Source organism: Athene noctua, chromosome 26 (assembly GCF_965140245.1).
Source record: "Athene noctua chromosome 26, bAthNoc1.hap1.1, whole genome shotgun sequence".
Classification (NCBI taxonomy): Eukaryota; Metazoa; Chordata; class Aves; order Strigiformes; family Strigidae; genus Athene; species Athene noctua.
This window is the reverse complement of record NC_134062.1, coordinates 6,651,915-6,666,696: the sequence shown is the minus strand read 5'-3', so window position 1 is coordinate 6,666,696 and position 14,782 is coordinate 6,651,915. Positions and strand designations below refer to the sequence as shown.

Genomic DNA, 14,782 nt, shown 5'->3' with positions numbered 1-14,782 from the left:
CTCAAGGTGAAGAACTCCTGGTCACAACCAGCCTTGACCTACTCATGAATGAATCCCTGCAGACATTCACGGGAGGATGTGACCAGATGTCAGCCTGATCACCTGTATTCTTGTGCTCAGGGCACTACAGAAAAAAAATCTCAGAGTAAATAAACCTACCACAGCTTTAGGAACTCATATTTTGAAAGCTTCCAAAGATAAATGAAGTGGCAGACACTGCAGGAAAAGCCAGCACCTTTTCAGAAACACTTATATATGCACACACAAAAGAAATCCTATTTCTAGCTTTGGAGTGAATCTATTCACCTTATCTCTAGTGCCTGTCATGTTAATGCAACTTCAGGTGGCATCTTTCTGTGACAGCATTATTTAAACAGGTTGCATAAATAAAGATTTTTATATTTATCTCACTGGTTTCATCCTGCTTCCCCACAAAATTTAGACAAATGGAAGAAAAAGGCAATGGGGATGAAGTGTGCACGGGTCTGCTTGAGGAGAGGCTGTTAGCACACTGCTCTTGAAACACTGGAACGTACTGAACTCATACAGAGGTGCTGAAAGTCAGATGGTCAGTAATGTACGGTAAACGTAATATTAAGTACAAATATCAATTGATGCTAAAGTTAATGACAGGCTGAGGACAGCTGTTTTGTAGGCCCATATGAGAAATTATATATAAAGGTGCTCTTCCACAAATTCAGTTCTTGTAATATAGAAACAGAGCACTCTTCAGGACCTTACAAGGAAAAGATACTCCTTTCCTTTAAAATAACATTACTATCTCAGAGAAACATTAGAAAATCCATATACTGCATTATTACTTGGCTCAAATATGGCTTTTCATCCCTAGAACTCAGAAGTGTTCTACAAAAAGTCAATATCATCAGCTAGATTTTCTAAACTGGAGCAGAGAAAGAAAAAAAAAACGGCATGTGTGAAGGTTACCCAGCAGGCCGGCAGCACAGTGGGAATAGGAGGCTGACGGTGAGGAAAACGGTATATCTAATATGACCAAAGTCTAAAAATACAGAACATGAGTCGGGGAGGGAATACAAAATATAGCAGTCCCTGAGGACTACTCAGGTAGCTGTCTTAGTATCTAACTGCTGTGATGTCTGTCCATCTAGTGTTGCTCCCCACCCGGCCTGGTTCTCAAAAATCTACTGCACAGGATTTCATAACTACTATGAAGGTTCAAGAACCACCAAAAGTACCCAAACAAGCCAAATCTTCAATATAAAACCACCTGCCCTTCTGCTAAATCACAAACAAGAAACAAGCAGTTTTTAAAAGTAGGTGGAAGTACAAAGAATAAATGTAAAAAAGACGACTATAAAAGTAGCATCAAACAAAGGACTAAAGCTACTCAGGCGCCCAGAATAAACTGGCAATGACAGAAATATTAAAAAGAGTTTCTACTCTACCTTATGTAGGAGTACAGTGTAGGAGGACATTCAACCTCTCCACATTTAAAAAGACCTTTAAGTGTATTTCTTGTTAAGAAAAAGCTCTGGAAACAAAGCACTTATATAAATTAATAATAAGTACTTTGAAATACATTGTGAATAGAAGAGGAGAGAGTAGAGACCACTTGTGTATGTGCATCTAACTGTGAATGCATAAATCACCTTTTCCCAAAGTACAAACACATGTACAAAGATGAATTTCAGGAGACAAATAAGCATCACTGGTCTGTCGACCATGTCAGAATTTCCCAGGCTTTCCAAAGTGTCACCAGCCTCAGTATTTGCTCGCATGGCAGGACGTGAAATTCATTTTTAGTGACAAAAAAAGTCTTGCACCCAGTTGGGTTTCCAGCTGTCTGCCACGGGAAGCAATGGAGAGTAAAGAACAGCACAGCTACGTCCAACTTCTCCAAGCTTCTGCAGCCTCCGGTCCCCAGAGGCTGAAAGAGCAAGCAACAACACCTGAAGTCTGCCACTTAAACAACTACTAACCAAAAACTAAATGTATTATGCTGCTAAGAGAAACTCACACACCACCTAAGGAGCGTGCTCTGGGAAAAGGCTAAATCAGAGGCTGCTAAAAATGCCAAATGAAGGAAAAGAGCAAACAAAAAAAATCTCAGGCTTAAAATGATCAGGAAAAAGACTGAATATAGTAGATGCACTGGTTAAACAGCGAATAGGAAACAACAGTGTTGAGCTGTCCTGTAAATATTTACATCTTGTAAATATTACCATCGGACTGGGCCTAAGGCAGAGGTTGAAAGTGGAAATTTGATTCACTCAACGCAGTCAACATCAGCAAGGAAGGTTTTTCTACCCATGTACAATGTACTCAGAGGACCATGAGGTCAAGACAACACTAAGCACAAACCCAAGCCATTATAAATACAGGTTCAGTGGCTTTACATGTAGCCCTGTGCTTCGCCATGCCAAATCATTGTGCGGCAGGTCTTAGATGTGAATTTTCTTGTTTATCATCCTCTGAATCTCTGTTTCATAGCCACCTGGCCGGTTCAGTTTTTACAGCACTGGCACACAGCTGTGCAAGAGGACATGCTCTGAAAAGTGAATAGTTAGCAGGGTGAGAGGAACATGATGCATACGTGTAGTTTGCAGTATAGAGCTGAACACTGAACGATGTCCATGAGCGCAACAACTCTTGGTGAGGACAGGGAAAGGATGAAGCCAGAAGAAGTGAACCTCTCCCTCCATTGTAAATCAAATATGGAAAACAACACAATACCAACAGAGCTATGCCAGCTACCTGGTGTTACAGGCGGTGACGCTGACTGCCAGACTCACATTCCTGAGACACACCTGGAGGTTGCAGCCAGCCAGGTGTCAAACAGGGATTTACAAGACTCCTGGCTCCGGGGTGCTGGGAAGCACCATGTGCTGAGGCTGGGAGCGAGCAGGAATGCTGATGGGAACAGACAGTGATCTCAAAGGGGCAGCACCAGAGCCAACTGCCAGCCAAGGTGGGGAGAAGGAAAAAATACCCACCTATGAGAAAAAACATACTGAGGAAGTGACAACTGCAAACATTCAAAATTAACAGTGGATAAGCAAGGAGTCAAGCAGAGCCACAAGCACAGAAAATACCAGCAGACAAAAAGGCTGGTGAAGCTTATGTTTTGGGTTGAATTTTTTTGTCTTGGAAATAGTTTAGAACAAAATATTATCATTGTCTTATATGGGGTTTGATGATGCTTTCAAAACAGTAAACGCAGCACCTAGCTCTGTTCACCTGTTTAAAACTGAAATAAATACTTGGCTCCTAGGGGGTTTATTATCTACACATTTCCTGAACGTTGTATAAGAACAGCTCATCCAAAATCTATTTCACACGACCCAGCCAGGCAATAATGGTGCTTTAAACTTCAAATAATCCACTGGGATGTACACCCCTGAGCCCCACACATCAGATGAATCTGACTGTCCTTCACTACAGCTGGATCTAGCCCATCTCTCACACTGCAGCTGCACTGCTGGCAGGCCAGGAGCAGAGAACACACACGGCTTTCCCAGGCTGAAGCCCTCTCACTGCCACATGACCCAACGAGAGGGAAAAATTGCCACTGGTGGCACATCACAGTAAGTAATCGCAGCCAGGCTGCTGCCCTGCCCACCCCTCACTGCTGTCCTGCAATATTTGGACCTTGCCCCTACCCAAGGCCTGTTGCAGAAGGCAATTTCCTCTTCAGTTTAGTCTTGTAATGAGGCAGTTTAGAAAATCTGAAAATAACAAGCAAGATACAACTTCCAGACACCCCTATACTGAAATAAGGCTGGTCAAGCTTCTGTGAGGTGAGATAATGTCACAAAACCACCTAATCAGACTGCCCTGTTTGGCTGCTAATAAAATAACATCTGACCTTCCAAACCCAGCAAATGCTAGAGGGAGTTGGGAAGGTGGAACTGCAAGTACTTTACTCACTCATTTAAAAAGAAAATAAATATATCAAGGTAGCACAGTCACCTGTGGCACACTGCCCACTTGTAGTGCCTTCTGTAAGCATGAGAACAGCACCTCTGCAGTTGGTTTCCTACAATTCTGTTCCCTCTGATGGCAGGTTAGCTTTCAGGCTGAGATTTTATTTCTGCAGACTCAGCGTTTTGCCAAAACCTTATTCTTCCACAATGCTGCGTGCTTCAAAGAGTATGTTTTTACAGGAAGTTCATGCCGAAAAGTCTTGCTGAAAAAGACGTTAAGGTGGACTGAAAATCGTTGTGACATTATGGACCTTTTAATTGGTTACTAGACCTGCTTTGGGGCATGTATTAATAGGACAGAAGCACTGTGCACGCTCTTTCTCTCTCTCCTTGACCAACTGCCAGAGGAAGGAAAAAATTTCGGTCTTGTTGAAAGTACTACGCAATCCATTTAAAAATCTGAAATTCCAGGAATATAAATCAATGCATAGCTAGAATATAAGAATAGGTTGTTCAGAACCAAAAGAACGGACGTAGAAAACGCAACAAGGTGTTTTACCATAGCGCTGAGAGTCTCCTCCCAATCTGGCCTCTCTCTGGGATGGATGCTTCTCTGAAGCTCTGGCACAAAGTCATCTTCTTCTGTATGTACAGAGGACTTCATCATTCTGGAAAGAAGGACAGAGAGGTTTGATACGCATTGACAATTTCTAGGTGATCTTACATACAGTCTGTTTTGGTGCTTCGTTATGTGGTTCATAGTACAATATAATTGCTTTTATAAATCCAGAAATCTTACAGACTTCTAAGCTTCTCTTACTTCCTCATTATACAAGCAGGACAAGAGTGTAAATCTGGTGGAGAGAAATCTGCACCTCCTAACCAATCAATGGGTAATTTTGTTTAATCACTGCATAATTTGCAAGTCTTAAAACACAGAAAAACATGGAGGACTAATTTTCAGTCCATTTAACAAGAATCTGCTTCTATTGCCCAGGCAAACAACATTAGCGTTAGAAGAAGAAATACTCACATTTCATTCCTTAGTTGCCACTGCCTGTTTTGCCTAAGATGGAGATAGCAGTTTCCATATCTCAGCCTGAACCTACATCACATGCCAAGGGCTGAGCCAGCAGCTTGAATACTTCTTACAGATCCTATCTGAAGAGTGAGCACCTTCAACGGCCCCAACTCAGCAGGGATGTGCTCAGATCAGCCCCATTTTATCAAGGTTAACTTTTCTTCAGATAAGGAGCCCGCTTTCAAATACCCTATGAAGTATAATTCAGGCCTGCACAGAGATCAGAGACTCAAAATCAAAATTTAAAGTATTCCTAAAAGCTCCTCAGCCTAATCTCCTGACAGCTCTGCTGTTACAGCCAGAGAGTCGTTGCACATTGCACTTGCACATCGTACAAACGTGCCTTTGTGGGGACTATGGCACAGACCTGAAGTACCAAAGACCTGTCGAAAAGTCTCTATTAACCATTCTGGTTTCATTAAGTAGGAGATTCAGGCAGGGTTTTACTTCATTAATAGATCACAATTTATTCAGGGTAACCATTCTGATTACCAACAGTGCATACACGCGGACAGAAAAGCAGGGCTGGTTTTGCTAAATGTTAATTATGCTGATTTATGTATTGTTTGACTAAAACAAGCATGGTGAAAGGCATTTAAGAAAACTCCTTTGCTTCAGACCAAGATCTGAAGTTCTGAAACCCCTGCATGCTGTTTGCCACCAGGACACAAGCAACTGGGCCAAAGCATTTAACTCTCCATTGTACTCTACATGAGGGTTAAGAATGAAGTAATTAACATTCCCAGTAATAGCATGGCTGGGTTACAAAATTATATCCCATATAATTTTATACCTAGATTTGTGATCACATTTCTGCTCTAGTAAAAAACACATCCCAGGGAATATGGGCCTCAAAATCAAAAGTAATAACGCCTCAGGCTAATGCTGCTAAATGGTTCCATGCGCCATCCTCACCAAAAACATCACCAACCAAAAGTAGCCTGTCCCTAATAAGGAAAAAAAAAAAAAAACAACAAAAAAACCAAATGCCTACATGGTGAAAAAGGTATATATCTGAAAAAAATCTGCATGAAAATATTAGAACGTAGAGGTGCAATGCCAGCTCAGAGGGAAGACTCTTATCTTGAACACATACATGTTCAAAAATTTGATTTTTGTAAACCTGCAAATTTGTTGCTCAGACTGGTGGCTCTCATTTCTCCTTTTTTGCATATCAAGAGTGAGATTTGGCCTGTTTCTCATAATCCCAGCTCCACCACAAGAAAAGTTTGCCACTTATTTTAACTGAAAGTAGAAGTTGAAACCTGCCAGTTGCAGAGAAAACCAGATTGTGCAAAAAAAACCCCCAAGAGATAAGCTAAAAAAAGAAAAAAAAAAAAATCTGTATTTTTTTAAATCAACCTGATGATTTTGAAAAAGGCCCAATAAGGCTTTCCTCGGGATTTCTAGATGTGTGGGTTTGGCAATACTGCATTAGTGAAAAGATTCCAAACAAACCATCCCATGGCAGCTTTAGGCTGATGCCATCACACAGCACTGGACAGCATTTAGTCTACTACCATCAGAGGACAGAATTAAAGGAAGGGTAACATGATCGAGACCCACCTTTCTACACCATTGTTAAAACAAACAGCTCCCCAAAATGCACACGTTCTCAGTTCAAAGCCTTGAAAACAACGAGAGTGAATTTACATCTTTATCAGGCCTTGGGATTACAAATGAATTTACTACACAGCTTCTCAGGCTTATGGCAATTCCTCCTGGATTTCTCATCAGAAAGGTGGCTTCCTCTCAAGAAGCAAACTTTCTGAATGTCTAAAACGTCGCCAGTAACACAGGGACACAACTTCTCCTGCCATTAGGTAAGTAACATTCACAAGACTTGACTATGCTCTCTTCAAAACTACTGACCTCCCTGCACACAAAGTCCTCGACTGGTCATTTAGGCATTACTTCCTAGAACATCTACCACACAGAACCTACAAAACAAGAAAGGGCAGAGATCAGTAATGAAAATGATAAAACAGATGTACACAAACATGGTGTATGTATTACACAAACTCTATGCTTCGCCTGGTTACAGTGAACATTATTTCAGTTACTCCTGGGAAGATACTTCAAATACCAGTCTCGGCTGTGGGGGTAAGGCTGAGTGCAGAGAAGAGTAAGTTCTATTTTGAAATAACCTTTGAATCCTTTTGAAATAACCTGGGAATCAGGCCCACGTTCTGGGTCTCTGCCCTCACAGTGGACAAACAGGGATGTCACAGCACCCAGTCCTTTCTACCAGACTCCAATCTCTTTACTCATATTGCCTGTTTAATCAGGTAATGTCTATAAAACTCCATGATAAACTCTTCCCAAACCCTTCCCACTGAGATCTTGAAACACAGACCTATTATCCTTCCTACTGAAGGTGTTCTGGACTTTTACTGCAAGTAAGAAAAGCTCCGCATGTAAAATGGTGTATTTAAAAAGTCAGTTCTTTGAGCATTTGCCAGGCTTGTTTAAGGGAATATTCTGCTACTGATGGAAATGAAATACTTCATCACAGCACCACAAAAACAATGGAACTGACACTGAAGATTTTCTCTTTAACACAATTATAAATACTTGATAATCATCTGTGAACCCTTATTAATCTTTAATAGTAACTACTCCATGCATCCGAAACAAGAGACCAAGGAAGGCTGAAGATGCTACAGGTAATATTAGTCCTTTATATATTAAGTCTAGTGGCTTCTTCCTCCCTATCCCGGATCTGCACGAAGGAAAATAACTTCTGTGAATTAGCAGCAATGAAATACAGGCAGGAGAAGGGCCAGAAAAGGGGAAGAAGAGGAAGAACACCACCGCTACTCCAGACACTCTTGCTGTTCCAACAGACTCAACAGGAACTCTCTTCTCAAGGACGACACAGAGAATAAAATTAAAGCTCAGGGTCCCTGGGAAACCGGGTCATGAAAAGACGCCCAGGACTGGGATCCACCTGCAATAACACTTGTAAGCATTATTTCTTCATAAACCCTCAACTCATCTTCTGGACCTTCAGCAGGAACTCAGCCGTTCCTTTTCAAAGGTGCAGTCCTGTATTTTGTTGGGAGCCCCATTATAAGCCCCCAGATGGGAAACTGATGACAGTGTAACTGAGAAAGAGCCACGCTGGGGGCAGTCACTGGGAGGAACATCAAAGCAAACGTCCTCTGGGCATGCAAAACCTTAGAGCCACACAGCTGGAGGAAGGAGCTTTCCTAGCAGCCAGACACTGAGATTTTTCCTGGCCTCACCCCAAGACAAGCTTGGAATATTATATATGGGTATAATCATATGCACACATTTTTATACGCACGTGACATTATTTTTATTTACAGAGCAAATAGCACAACAGGCATATGTCTGATTCACCACATGTCAAGCTGTAGCAAGACTATCTTTCTGTCATAGATTCTTTTTCACAGGAGGGGAAAATTCCTACAGTCCCACTAGCACTCACACAAAACACTGACACATCTATTTTGCAAACATTAAAGGTGAAACAAATTAAAGAAGCTGCTCTGTTCTATAAAGCCAACGTTTAGCTATTTCATGGGAGTTGTAAACGACTGAAAATTCCCTACAAAATTTCATGCTATCCATAAGAACAGAAATACAATTTTACTTAAAATGCCACTTCTTCAACTGCTTAGCAACTCTGAATGGCCTTCAAATGAGATCTGACACCATTATATTCATAAAAGTTCGGGCTGTATGGAAGCCATTAAGCAATCTCTCTTCAGATGAATGAATCCTTCTTCATTGTAAATTGAGAACCAAATGTACTGGAACAAATGTTTACAGGACATTTCACAAAAGGCACAGCCCACATTCACACCCATTCTTGAAAGTTCTCAGGTAGGTCAAGTTGATGAATTGCAAAGTCTGAGCTTGTACATTTGAACAGGATACAACTGTATCAAGAAAACATCTAGTGCCCTTTTCCATGTTCTCCAGTGCAATTTGCTGGTGCCATCAGTTACAGTATTTCCATATAGGCTTAACAGGAATTAAAACATTTTGGTGCTGTTCCCCTGAGCGGGCTCCCCTAGAGTCCTGTGTTATTGAGCGTTAAGTCCCACCTACACACACTAAAGGAGAGTATTGCAACACCTCACAAGACAAAAGCACCTAGAGTAGGCAAGCACAGGTGCTTTACAGGACATGTAAATCAACATTCAGCTCCATGTCCATGAACATTACTGCTGCTTTCTGTTTGTGCTGTTGCAAATATTAAATACCACTTCCGCTAGACAATACCTTCCCCTGTGGGTTTGAAGGAGTCCCACACACACAAATTTGATGTGTTTCCACACTTCTGTTTGCACAAGAGAGAAAGAATCATGAAAAAGCAGGTTTGTGGAAAGAGCTCCTCAACGTAAACAGGGGAGGAGAAATGACAGAAACTTTTAAACTATTGCAGAATTCCTACAAGAACGTTTGTCCCCCTTATTTAGGATCTTCGGCACGTACCGTGTCCCGCTGGTAGACCACAGCGGTAGGAGTAACACAATTGTCACGGACTTTGATGTCATCTAGATGCTGATGACACGCAGATTAAGAGCTCTCCTCTGGGAGGACATGAGGGTGGTGACAAATTACTTTCAGAGGTGCCTGATGGTTTGAAAGCCACGTGCTAGCATGGAATCATGAAGCGTTTTGAATGTCAGACTCCTCATGTCAGATAGTTAATTGTCTGCTTGACAGATACTCCTTTTGGACTGGCTGTATATTTTTTAAATCAAATGCCAAGAGTGATCTTTAGGTTGTGCTCCCCCATGGGGACATCAGGCATTTCAGCTTTCCTTGATGCTTCTCCCCCAAATGACTTTTATTTCTGACCTCAATTTAGGAGGTGTGAGCTGATGATAACTGATTTATTAGTTTGTTTATTATTTATTAAAATGCCGTTGTTGAGCCTGGAGATTTCTCAGCCAATGTAAAAGCACAGCTCTGCCCTACAGAACCAATGATTTGAGAGAATTTAAAGCTCCACAGAAAGTGATGTTTTCCAAGATATAAATTCTACCCAAAAAGTCAAATTTAAATAAGGCCTGTGCTGACACAAATCTATACTGAAAACCAATGAGCTTCAAACACTATCTGATTAAAAAATGGTGTTTATGATGCTCAAATCATTCGTACAAAAGGCCAAAATAAAACAGCCTTTACTAGGACACGAAAAAGGAACTACGGATCAAGCTTTGCACTTCTTGCAAGTGCAACGTGCAGGGATCTGTACATCCACTTGGCTCATCTTCCTCGCTCCTAGCAACCATGTTTGTCTTCAATAAGCACTCTTCAGTTTGCCACTTAACAGATACTGCTCAAGGAGGAGGAGAACGGCAGAGACAGACAGCAATCAAACCAGAATTGAGACACAGCATCGCAAGTCCAAGACTAAGAAGCAGTGCTGCTGGGCACCATCGTAAGAATGAGCAAAATATTTTCTAGACAAGTGAGATTTGGGTTTACTTTTGGCTTCAGGACTTCATTACAGGTGAGCCACAGCACAGAAACATCAAACTAATGTTGAGCATATTAACCCTTCAAGGCAGAGCTTAACAGCCTGGATGCAGCATCCCTGTCTCTCCCACAGTAATCAAGTAGAGAGTTTCCAGGATTCAATGCCATAACTCTCAATCGCTGCATGGAAAGGTAAGTCAATAGTGAATCAACAGAGAAACACCTTGAAAACTCTCCTTCAGCGGGTTTAAAAATAACTTGATCAAGACGAGTAGTCACAATGCTACAAAGAAAAAAATATGTAAAGAACTGGGGATGTCACCCTGCAACGTGACAGTGGAATTAAGACAACTCTTCACATGGTATGTGTTGCCCCTTATCACCACAAGGAAAGGTAGAAAAACTAGGAAACAAGAACTGAGATTTGGTCCAAAGTTGGAAAGAAGTTGGCATCAAGTGAGAAACACTGATACATCTTCATTTCTGACCTCAAATTTATACCACGCACACATCAAAAGAAAAAAAAAAAGAAAAAACAAAGAAAAAGATATGTCACAAGAGAGATGGAGAAAAAAACAAAATGCACATACCGTCCCCCAACCCAGTTTTCCAAGTAAACTCTGTGTCCATGAAATTAAAACTAATACAGCAGAAAGGAAGAAAATAATCATGCAATATGGAAAGCAGAGATAGCTCAAGAGCCCCAGGAAAAATGAAACAAGAGATGGGAATTGAAGGCTGACAGTGCTGACCTGAATAAGGATTTAATTTCCCATGGTTTAAATCAGCTTTGTCAACACCTTACTGATTACATTACATCCATCTGTATTACATAAAACAAGATTTCTGAAGTCCCTCTCAAGGATCATACAATGTGAAGATAGAAAAGACCTACAAGGTCAGTTTAAAGCACACCTCATAAATAAACAAGTGGTAAATGGATTGTATTTAATCCTTGACCACAAAATGAAAACCTGGCATAACTAAATGGTTTACTGTGATTGATTCCACAAAGTTGAAAGCTGTAATTGCTACTTTTGATGGAAGTTCATAGTCAGGGAGCCAAAATTCAATTGTTTGGGAAGCCACCGCTCAAGAAAAAAATGAATAGAATAACAGTGTATTATAATAAGAGAATATTTAAAAAATCATTTGAATGATACTCATTCAAATATCAGTAAGCACAAACCAAAATAAATTTCTCTGAAATACTCTATACACTACCTGTGCTAATAAGGATGTATTTATTGCCTAGTTTTAAAAGTTTGGCTCAGATTTTCAACTGCAGATCTGTGAGGGTCTGAGAACTACTAGTATGGGTGAGCAGAATTTGAAAAATTAAAAAAAAAAAGTTATTTGGGGCTACGCAAATACTTAGTAAATATGCACCTTTCAAGGAATGTCATGCTTCACAGGCAGATTTGTCCATGTGCCCAGATATAGAAGGCGAGAAATGAGAATAAAGGTCTTAACAGGATAATCATTATCACAAAGACAGATTAATTCAATTTCAGTGATCGTGACTGTTTTCAAAAATGAATCATGTAAATTACAGCCACAAACATAGTTTAAAAATATTTTACAGTATCAGAATTTCTAGTTTTTCCCATTTTCAAATTCAAAATTCAGTCTGGTAAAACCAGACCTGCACCCAGGGAAGCTGAGCTAGAGATCACCACTGTACTATGACAGAGCCACAGAAATCGTGTGATCCCTAACACAACTATTGATATTCAACACTAGAAGGCAATTTGAAAGGTCACAAAAAGCCACTTCAAGCATATTTTTAGTTCTGGGGTTTCTATTCCTATAAAATTTTTTTAAAAAAAAAAAAAAAATCACGTTCCCACTTGATGTGTATCACCACCTGTTAAATTAGATTCTCAGTTGGCTGTCAGAAGAAAAACCTCTTTCCCCGAGAAAGAAAAAAACCCTTTTTTTCACATTACCCTTAAGAATACTTAAGAATATATGACATTTTAAAAAATAAAATTAAAGATAGGAAGTTTTAAATAAAGATCTTTTTCAAATCAACAATATCACTTGATTAATTTTTTTAAATGCCAGAGTGGACATGTTAGCCCTTCCACTGTTAATATACCTCTACAGATGGAAGCAGAGAAGGCCAATAGTACTGCAGAGATTAATTAACATACTGGTTTCTTGCCCTGTTCCAACTCCCTGGGCATGCGTTAATACAAGCTCTGATACAGTCAGACAGTTAAGCTATCTTTGCTCAAGGGTTTAACCGAGTTTTCAGACTTCAAAATATAAGTCTCATTTATTAATTTGCAAGAATATTTAAACCACATTTTCTGAGCTGCCAAAGAAGAGTTCCATGAACAAGATCAGATCACCTGGAATTTAAAATCTGTGGGCAAACAGGCAAGTCTGGGTAGGACAGTTCCCATTTTAGCAAAAAGATATCTTCAGGTACAACAGACAGCCTTTCTTGTCTGGGTAATTATCTTTTATTTTTTTCCCTGATGGGCTTCTCTGTATCCCCGGGAGCACAGGCTGTACATCACACAACCCCTCCTAACCCTCAAGAGCCCGCAGTGAAGACATCCTCGCTCAGCCCACCTGGGCTGGCTGGCAGGTGACCCACTTGCTACCATAGTTTTGGCACCTTCATTTACTGCTTCTTGTCTCACCCGGTTGTGCTTTGTGTCTCAACTCAGTAACACCCATCTCAAACTACACAAGTCCATACAGAGATGTGCACTTCATGCTTTGGAAGGGATTGGAACACGTACCCAAGAGCTTTGTTGAACTGGGCTGTAATAATTTGCATTCAAGGTTTTGCATAACTGGAATTTCTTTAAACACCTTATGAAAAGAATAAGTTCTTGGAATATTCAGTTTTTACAAGCTCTGAGACATGTTCTTAGTTATTAAAAAGCTTTATAAAAATAATTAGAATCCTCATGCTTTTGCATACATAAATTACTGAACAAACCTGCTCTTTTGTTTGGCAACACATAAAAGACATTGTTTTAGTAGGTGCTTGGCATTTTCTTTCAGAAGAACACAGTGACAGTCAGTATAAAAAAGTCCTCAGGAACAGGTTTCTCTTATCACTTTTGTCCAGTGTAAGAAAAGAAATTAGAGAAATCACTGAACAATCAGAATCACTGAGCCCTGGCTTGAATTTCTTTTGTTTGATTCAGAAACAAATATAAAAGTCTTAAAGAAAATTGCCTCTAGGGAAAAAGGGTACTAACCTCTCATTTACAATTAATAAATTGCTAAAAGCAGCTCTAAAGTTTGAACTATATAGGAGAGAGATGGGCAAGAATGGCTGCTCCTGCCCTTCCTGTTCTTCTGAGAGGTCTAAACTTGGGCACTATCAATAAAAAAACTATTGTCGGCCAGAGGCAGGAGCACGTCCAGCCTTTGCGTCTCCCTCCCACTGGCCATGGTCTGAAAGATCCACACTCCAACCCTGGTGTAACAGGGCTCAGGCTCCTGCCACCCACTTTCCTCATCCAAACGCCAGCGAGATAGGTACCACCTCACCAAGCTCTGAGTCAAAACCTGTTCCCTGCACTTCCTTCGCAATCTCCATTTTCTTGCTGGTCTTGTTTAAGATTACGCTTTCTTCTGGGTCAGCTCATCTCGTGTCTTCCTCACTGCCCAGCAAAAGCAGTTCCAATCTTCGCTGGAGTCTTCAAATATTACCATAACACAAAGCAGTAATAAAACCCATCTGTTCACAGCTAATCCAAATGAAGCAAAGATCTAAGCATACCCCAAAATTGTAAAGAATGACTTAAACCTCAATCCAAGGACATTCATCTGGGCTGAATTCTTGCTTGTTTGTAGTTCAGTGCCAATGCAAAGCCATGGCAAATTTAATCTTTCCTCATAGAACCATATACTGGAAAAATGAAGCTTTCAGCACATGGGATGATCAAGTGCAATCAACTAATCAGTTACAATTAGCCTCACATGCTGTTAAGTGACAACTGTTCATAACATGAAACAACATTTAAAACTTGTCCAGTCAGCTAGCTGCTTAGCAGGGAAATCCTTTCTCTAACTAAAACATTTATACAAAGTCACCTACCTCGAGTTGCACTTTGTCTACCCAGTACTGCCAAAACGACCGTATGTCCTGCTCCGCGCAGCGTGGCTACGGTGCACTCTGGAAAAAGCCAGGGAAAAAAACCAGCCAAGGTAGACTTGCTAGTGAATACTCACAAGGAAAAGAATGGAAATGACCTCTAGGGCACCAGAACATGATTAGCTGAACAAGTAATAAAAGATAAGCATAAGCAAATAAAGAGTACCTCCAGCTACTCTGACTGAAATGACTGGTGGCCCTCGCATCATATTT

At 40.5% G+C, this 14,782-nt stretch overlaps 1 protein-coding gene across 3 annotated transcripts in view; it reads right to left on the bottom strand.

Annotated features, from left to right (window-relative positions):
• Positions 1 to 14,782, bottom strand: part of ARHGAP32 (Rho GTPase activating protein 32) — a 260,901-nt gene that overhangs the window by 158,839 nt on the left and 87,280 nt on the right. For all 3 annotated transcript variants that reach the window (XM_074927289.1, XM_074927290.1, XM_074927288.1), the window contains exon 2: positions 4,462 to 4,570. In XM_074927289.1, the coding sequence (XP_074783390.1) occupies positions 4,462 to 4,569 (108 nt within the window). In that variant the 5' untranslated portion in view covers position 4,570. The remainder of the gene's footprint in view (positions 1 to 4,461; positions 4,571 to 14,782) is intronic.